Source organism: Triticum dicoccoides, chromosome 1B (assembly GCF_002162155.2).
Source record: "Triticum dicoccoides isolate Atlit2015 ecotype Zavitan chromosome 1B, WEW_v2.0, whole genome shotgun sequence".
Lineage (NCBI taxonomy): Eukaryota > Viridiplantae > Streptophyta > Magnoliopsida > Poales > Poaceae > Triticum > Triticum dicoccoides.
In genome coordinates this window covers 159,230,321-159,238,637 of record NC_041381.1, presented here as the reverse complement: position 1 = coordinate 159,238,637, position 8,317 = coordinate 159,230,321, and the positions used below count along the sequence as shown (strand labels likewise).

General features: G+C 46.0%; 1 protein-coding gene across 1 annotated transcript; it reads left to right on the top strand.

Annotated features, from left to right (window-relative positions):
* Positions 1-924: 924 nt before the first annotated feature.
* LOC119325402 lies at positions 925-1,780 on the top strand. Its single transcript, XM_037599159.1, has 2 exons — positions 925-1,111; positions 1,217-1,780. The coding sequence occupies exon 2, from the start codon at positions 1,245-1,247 to the stop codon at positions 1,560-1,562; it is 318 nt and encodes a 105-aa protein (XP_037455056.1). The 5' UTR covers positions 925-1,111; positions 1,217-1,244; the 3' UTR covers positions 1,563-1,780.
* Positions 1,781-8,317: the final 6,537 nt, after the last annotated feature.

Here is an 8,317-nt window from a genome sequence, read left to right as displayed (position 1 = left end):
GGTGTTTTCCACCAACAGCTGTCTCTTTACGAGTACATTGGTATAACTACTGTGATGATACTAGTCAGCTACTTCTTCCTTTTCTTTATTTCGTATATTAGCTTTGTGTTATGTCAAACTTTTTAAAGTTTAACTCGGTGCTAAATAGACCTGCCTTGCGGGCAGCGTTTTTAGCTTCCAACAACAATATGCTCTTGGATCATAGTAAAATCATGATTAGGAAAACCATAAACGTGGAGTGGGGGCATATTTTTTGAACAACGATTGGGCAGGCATCTGGTAGTACCAAAATTATATTTTCGTGCTTGTCGCAACTACGAGGAGTTAAAATGTTAAGGCCCGCAAGTAAACAGGAACCATTCTAATAATCAGATCATACTCCTATTAAGTGAAGGTACGTGTGTATGAGAGAGAATAGAGAGGTTAGCAATCAATAGAATAGAGTGGCCCAAGACACTATTTATGTCCTCTACAAATTGTCCCATCCAATAATTCATATTTTCCACCGACAACTGCCTGCCTCTATATGACTGTCCATGATTACTAGAGCATCTTTAGTCCTTCCTCTAAAAATTTGTAACTCCTAAATACCGTCTTGTAGGAGTTAAAGATCATCTAACCCTTCTCCTAAAATATTTACGGAGTTAAGACCATGTAACCCTTCCCCTAATATTTGAGGCCAAGCGTGATGCCGAGTGGGAAGATGAGTAGATGTAGGGCACGGTAAAAAAAAAATCGATGTTTGCGGACCACTGATGAGTGATGAGATCCAAAGCCTCATCACAGTCGCTCGACCGCGTGCTTAGCAGGCAAGACAATTATTGCTTAGCTCGTTCCTAGCCGTTGGGTTGGGTGTAGATCTACCATTGCTTCAGTTGATTGGGTTGGATTGAATTAACTCGAGGTCGCTGCCCAGGGTCTATATAAATCCCATCTCCCATATCTCCCCTGCGCCTACACACATTTCATCCCTCTCTATTCCAATACTCCAGCCATGTCTCTTCACATCCACCAGCTCTGCATCTGCTAGCAAAAAAGTAAGTTCCGCAACAGAAGAGAAAACGGCCACTCTGCATTCCTCCGTCGAAGCTCGTCGCCTTGGTGGCAGGAGGTTCGTATCAATAATTCAGCACGCACATCTTTCGCCAAGTTTATGCTCCTTCAGGCTAGTCCTCCTCTTGCAACAAACAATTGACATCACCTGTACCTACTGCAGGTGACTTATTAACTGCATCTGCATCACCATGGACTTCGCCGTGAACGCGGCGCTGTGGGTGGTTGGCAAGGCGTTGGCACCCGTCACGGACGGCCTGCTTGAGTCATGGGCAGCTAGCGCTGGGCTGGGAGCTAACATCGACGCCCTCAAGATGCAGCTCCTCTACGCACAAGAGATGCTCGACAATGCACAGGGTAGGGACATCCGGAGCCCTGCGCTCAAGGAGCTTCTGCATAAGCTGCGGGAGCTGGCATATGGTGCCGACGACGTGCTAGATGAGCTCGACTACTTCCACATCCAGGACGCGCTCGAGGGCACCTGCCATGCTGCCGATTTGGATGCCTAGAGCTGCGTTGACAGTCTCGTCATCAATGCCCGCCACACTGCCAAGGCTGTGGCCGATAAACTAAAGTGCTCATCATCCTCTACCCGTGCTGATCCCGACGATGAGGAAGATGGTGGCGAACGAGGATGCCTCTCTTGTTGGGGAACGTTGCAGAAAATTAAAATTTTTCCTATGTTTCACCAAGATCCATCTATGAGTTCATCTAAGCAACGAGTCAAGGGAGTGAGTTTGCATCTACATACCACTTGTAGATCGGGTGCGGAAGCGTTCAAGGGGATGGTGATGATGGAGTCGTACTCGCCGTAATTCGGATCACCGATGACCAAGTGCTGAACGGACAACACTTCCGCGTTCAACACACGTACGAGACGGACGACGTCTCCTCCGTCTTGATCCAGCAAGGAGGAAGGAGAGGTTGAGGAAGGCAGCTCCAACGGCAGCACGATGGCGTGGTGTAGTTGGTGCAGCAGTACTCCGACAGGGCTTCGCCAAGCACGTACGGAGGAGGAGAGGTGTTGGGGAGGGGAGGGGCTGCGTCTTGAGTTGTGTCTAGCAGCCCTCCCCTCACCCCTCTATTTATAGGGGAAGGGGCAAGGGGGACCGACCCCTCTAGATGGGATCTAGCGGGGGGGCGGCGGCCAGGAAGGGGAGGCTTGCCCCCCAAGCAAGGGGGGCGCCCCCCTTAGGGTTTCCCCCAAACCCTAGGCGCATGGGCCCAAGCTGGGGGGCGCGCCCAGCCCTCCAGGGGCTGGCTCCCTGCCCCTTGCGGCCCATGTGGCCCTCCGGGAGGGGTGGCCCCTCCCGGTGGACCCCCCCGGAACCCCTCCGGTGGCCCCGGTACAATACTGATAGGACCCCGAATTCTTCCGGTGTCCGTATGACAACTTCCCATATATAAAACTTCACCTTCGGACCATTCTGGAACTCCTCGTGACGTCCGGGATCTCATCCGGGACTCCGAACAACTTTCGGTAATCACATATAAGTCTTCCTAATAACCCTAGCGTCACCGAACCTTAAGTGTGTAGACCCTACGGGTTCGGGAGACATGCAGACATGACCGAGACTCTCCGGTCAATAACCAACAGCGGGATCTGGATACCCATGTTGGCTCCCACATGCTCCTCGATGATGTCATCGGATGAACCACGATGTCGAGGATTCGATCAAACCCCGTATACAATTCCTTTTGTCAATCGGTACGTTACTTGCCCGAGACTCGATCGTCGGTATCCCAATACCTTGTTCAGTCTCGTTACCGGCAAGTCACTTTAATCGTACCGTAATGCATGATCCCGTGATCAACCACTTGGTCACTTTGAGCTCATTATGATGATGCATTACCGAGTGGGCCCAGAGATACCTCTCCGTCATACGGAGTGACAAATCCCAGTCTCGATCCGTGTCAACCCAACAGACACTTTCGGAGATACCTGTAGTGCACCTTTATAATCACCCAGTTACGTTGTGACGTTTGATACATCCAAAGCACTCCTACGGTATCCGGGAGTTACATGATCTCATGGTCGAAGGAAGAGATACTTAACATTGGAAAAACTCTACCAAACGAACTACACGATCTTTGTGCTATGCTTAGGATTGGGTCTTGTCCATCACATCATTCTCCTAATGATGTGATCCCGTTATCAACGACATCCAATGTCCATAGCCAGGAAACCATGACTATCTGTTGATCACAACGAGCTAGTCAACTAGAGGCTCACTAGGGACATATTATGGTCTATGTATTCACACGTGTATCATGATTTCCGGATAATACAGTTATAGCATGAATAAAAGACTATTATCATGAACAAAGAAATATAATAATAACACTTTTATTATTGCCTCTAGGGCATATTTCCAACAGTCTCCCACTTGCACTAGAGTCAATAATCTAGTTACATTGTGATGAATCGAACACCCATAGAGTTCTGGTGCTGATCATGTTTTGCTCGCGAGAGAGGTTTAGTCAACAGATCTGCGACATTCAGATCCGTATGTACTTTGCAAATTTCTATGTCAGTTTGATCGGCCCCGACGCATTGGGTATGACTCCTAGGTCGGTGATGAACTCCTTCACCCAAATAGCTTCATGCGCTGCCTCCGAGGCTGCCATGTACTCCGCTTCACATGTAGATCCCGCCACAACGCTTTGCTTGCAGCTGCACCAGCTTACTGCTCCACCATTCAACATATACACGTATCCGGTTTGTGAATTAGAGTCATCCAGATCTGTGTCGAAGCTAGCGTCGACGTAACCCTTTACGACGAGCTCTTCGTCACCTCCATAAACGAGAAACATGTCCTTTGTCCTTTTCAGGTACTTCAGGATATTCTTGACTGCTGTCCAGTGTTCCTTGTCGGGATTACTTTGGTACCTACCTACCAAACTTACGGCAAGGTTTACATCAGGTCTGGTACACAGCATGGCATACATAATAGATCCTATGGCTGAAGCATAGGGGATGACACTCATCTCTTCTTTATCTTTTGCCGTGGTCGGGCATTGAGCCAAGCTCAATCTCACACCTTGCAATACAGGCAAGAACCCCTTCTTGGACTGATCCATTTTGAACTTCTTCAAAATCTTATCAAGGTATGTGCTTTGTGAAAGACCTATGAGGCGTCTTGATCTATCCCTATAGATCTTGATGCCTAATATATAAGCAGCTTCTCCAAGGTCCTTCATTAAAAAACACTTATTCAAATAGGCCTTAATGCTGTCCAAAAGTTCTATATCATTTCCCATCAAGAGTATGTCATCTACATATAATATGAGAAATGCTACAGAGCTCCCACTCACTTTCTTGTAAACGCAGGCTTCTCCATAAGTCTGCATAAACCCAAACGCTTTGATCATCTCATCAAAGCGAATATTCCAACTCCGAGATGCTTGCACCAGCCCATAAATGGATCGCTGGAGCTTGCATACTTTGTTAGCGTTCTTAGGATCGACAAAACCTTCCGGCTGCATCATATACAGTTCTTCCTTAAGATGCTCGTTAAGGAATGTTGTTTTGACGTCTATTTGCCATATCTCATAATCATAGTATGCGGCAATTGCTAACATGATTCGGACGGACTTCAGCTTCGCTACGGGAGAGAATGTCTCATCGTAGTCAATCCCTTGAACTTGTCGATAACCCTTAGCGACAAGTCGAGCTTTATAGATGGTAACATTGCCATCCCGTCCGTCTTCTTCTTAAAGATCCATTTGTTTTCTATCGCTCGCCGATCATCGGGCAAGTCTGTCAAAGTCCATACTTTGTTTTCATACATGGATTCTATCTCGGATTTCATGGCTTCAAGCCATTTGTTGGAATCTGGGCCCGCCATCGCTTCTTCATAGTTTGAAGGTTCACCGTTGTCTAACAACATGATTTCCAGGACAGGGTTGCCGTACCACTCTGGTGCGGAACGTGTCCTTGTGGACCTACGAAGTTCAGTAGCAACTTGATCTGAAGTACCTTGATCATCATCATTATTTTCATCTTCAGTTGGTGTAGGCATCACAGGAACATTTTCCTGAGCTGCACTACTATCCCGTTCAAGAGGTAGTACTTCATCGAGTTCTACTTTCCTCCCACTTACTTCTTTCGAGAGAAACTCTTTTTCCAGAAAGGATCCGTTCTTGGCAACAAAGACCTTGCCCTCGGATCTTAAGTAGAAGGTATACCCAACGGTTTCCTTAGGGTATCCTATGAAGACGCATTTTTCCGACTTGGGTTCGAGCTTTTCAGGTTGAAATTTCTTGACATAAGCATCGCATCCCCAAACTTTTAGAAACGACAGCTTAAGTTTCTTCCCAAACCATAATTCATACGGTGTCGTCTCAACGGATTTAGACGGTGCCCTATTTAAAGTGAATGTAGCTGTCTCTAGAGCGTATCCCCAAAATGATAGCGGTAAATCGGTAAGAGACATCATAGACCGCACCATATCCAATAGAGTGCGATTACGACGTTCGGACACACCGTTACGCTGAGGTGTTCCAGGCGGCGTTAGTTGTGAAACGATTCCATATTTCCTTAAGTGTGTACCAAATTCATGACTTAAGTATTCTCCTCCACGATCTGATCGTAGGAATTTTATCTTTCGGTCACGTTGATTCTCTACCTCATTCTGAAATTCCTTGAACTTTTCAAAGGTCTCAGACTTGTGTTTCATTAAGTAGACATACCCATATCTACTCAAGTCATCTGTGAGAGTGAGAACATAACGATATCCTCCGCGAGCCTCAACGCTCATTGGACCGCACACATCGGTATGTATGATTTCCAACAAGTTGGTTGCTCGCTCCATTGTTCCGGAGAACGGAGTCTTGGTCATCTTGCCCATGAGGCATGGTTCGCATGTGTCAAATGATTCATAATCGAGAGACTCCAAAAGTCCATCAGCATGAAGCTTCTTCATGCGCTTGACACCAATGTGACCAAGGCGGCAGTGCCACAAGTATGTGGGACTATCGTTATCAACTTTACATCTTTTGGTATTCACGCTATGAATATGTGTAACACTATACTCGAGATTCATTAAGAATAAACCATTGACCATCGGAGCATGACCATAAAACATATCTCTCATATAAATAGAACAACCATTATTCTCGGATTTAAATGAGTAGCCATCTCGTATCAAACGAGATCCAGATACAATGTTCATGCTCAAACTTGGCACGAAATAACAATTATTAAGGTTCAAAACTAATCCCGTAGGTAAATGTAGAGGTAGCGTGCCGACGGCGATCACATCAACTCTGGAACCATTCCCGACGCGCATCGTCACCTCGTCCTTCGCCAGTCTCCGCTTATTCCGCAGCTCCTGCTGTGAGTTACAAATAGCAACGGCATCGGTATCAAATACCCAGGAGTTACTACGAGTACTAGTAAGGTACACATCAATTACATGTATATCAAATATACCTTTGGTGTTGCCGGCCTTCTTATCCGCTAAGTATTTGGGGCAGTTCCGCTTCCAGTGACCCTTCCCCTTGCAATAAAAGCACTCAGTCTCAGGCTTGGGTCCATTCTTTGACTTCTTGCCGGTAACAGGCTTACCGGGCGCGGCAACCTCCTTGCCGTCCTTCTTGAAGTTCTTCTTGCCCTTGCCCTTCTTGAACTTAGTGGTCTTATTGACCATCAACACTTGATGTTCTTTTTTGATTTCAGCCTCTGCTGACTTCAGCATAGAAAATACTTCAGGAATGGTCTTTTCCATCCCCTGCATATTGTAGTTCATCACAAAGCTCTTGTAGCTTGGTGGGAGCGACTGAAGGATTCTGTCAATGACCGCCTCATCAGGGAGGTTAATATTCAGCTAGGTCATACGGTTGTGCAACCCAGACATCTTGAGTATGTGCTCACTGACAGAACTGTTTTCCTCCATCTTACAACTATAGAACTTGTCGGAGACATCATATCTCTCGACCCGGGCATGAGCTTGGAAAACAAGTTTCAGCTCTTCGAACATCTCATATGCTCCATGATGCTCAAAATGCTTTTGGATCCCCGGTTCTAAGCTGTAAAGCATGCCGCACTGAACGAGGGAGTAATCATCAGAACGTGTTTGCCAAACGTTCATAACGTCTTGGTTCTGTGGGATGGGTGCTTCACCTAGTGGTTCATCTAGGACATATGCTTTCTTGGCTGCAATGAGGATGATCCTCAGGTTCCGGATCCAGTCCATATAGTTGCTGCCATCATCTTTCAGCTTGGTTTTCTCTAGGAACGCGTTGAAGTTCATGTTGACATGAGCATTGGCCATTTGATCTACAAGACATATTTGCAAAGGTTTTTAGACTAAGTTCATGATAATTAAGTTCATCTAATCAAATTATTATAATGAACTCCCACTCAGATTTGACATCCCTCTAGTCATCTAAGTGATACATGATCCGAGTCGACTAGGCTGTGTCCGATCATCACGTGAGACGGACTAGTCATCGTCGGTGAACATTCTCATGTTGATCATATCTTCCATACGACTCGTGTTCGACCTTTCGGTCTCCGTGTTCCGAGGCCATGTCTGTACATGCTAGGCTCGTCAAGTTAACCCTAAGTGTATTGCATGTGTAAATCTGTCTTACACCCGTTGTATGTGAACGTAAGGATCTATCACATCCGATCATCACGTGGTGCTTCGAAGCGACGAACTTTAGCAACGATGCACAGTTAGGGGAGAACACTTCTTGAAATTGGTGTAAGGGATCATCTTATTTACTACCATCGTTCTAAGTAAACAAGATGCATAAACATAATAAACATCACATGCAATTATATAGTAGTGACATGATATGGCCAATATCATATAGCTCCATTGATCTCCATCTTCGGGGCTCCATGATCATCTTGTCACCGGCATGACACCATGATCTCCATCATCATGATCTCCATCATCGTGTCTTCATGAAGTTGTCACGCCAACGACTACTTCTACTTCTATGGCTAACGCGTTTAGCAATAAAGTAAAGTAAGTTACATGGCGTTCTTCAATGACACGCAGGTCATACAAAAAATAAAGACAACTCCTATGGCTCCTGCCAGTTGTCATACTCATCGACATGCAAGTCGTGATTCCTATTACAAGAACATGATCTCATACATCACAATATGTCATTCATCATTCATCACAACTTCTGGCCATATCACATCACATGAACAATCGCTGCAAAAACAAGTTAGACGTCCTCTAATTGTTGTTGCATCTTTTACGTGGCTGCAATTGGGTTCTAGCAAGAACGCTTTCTTACCTAC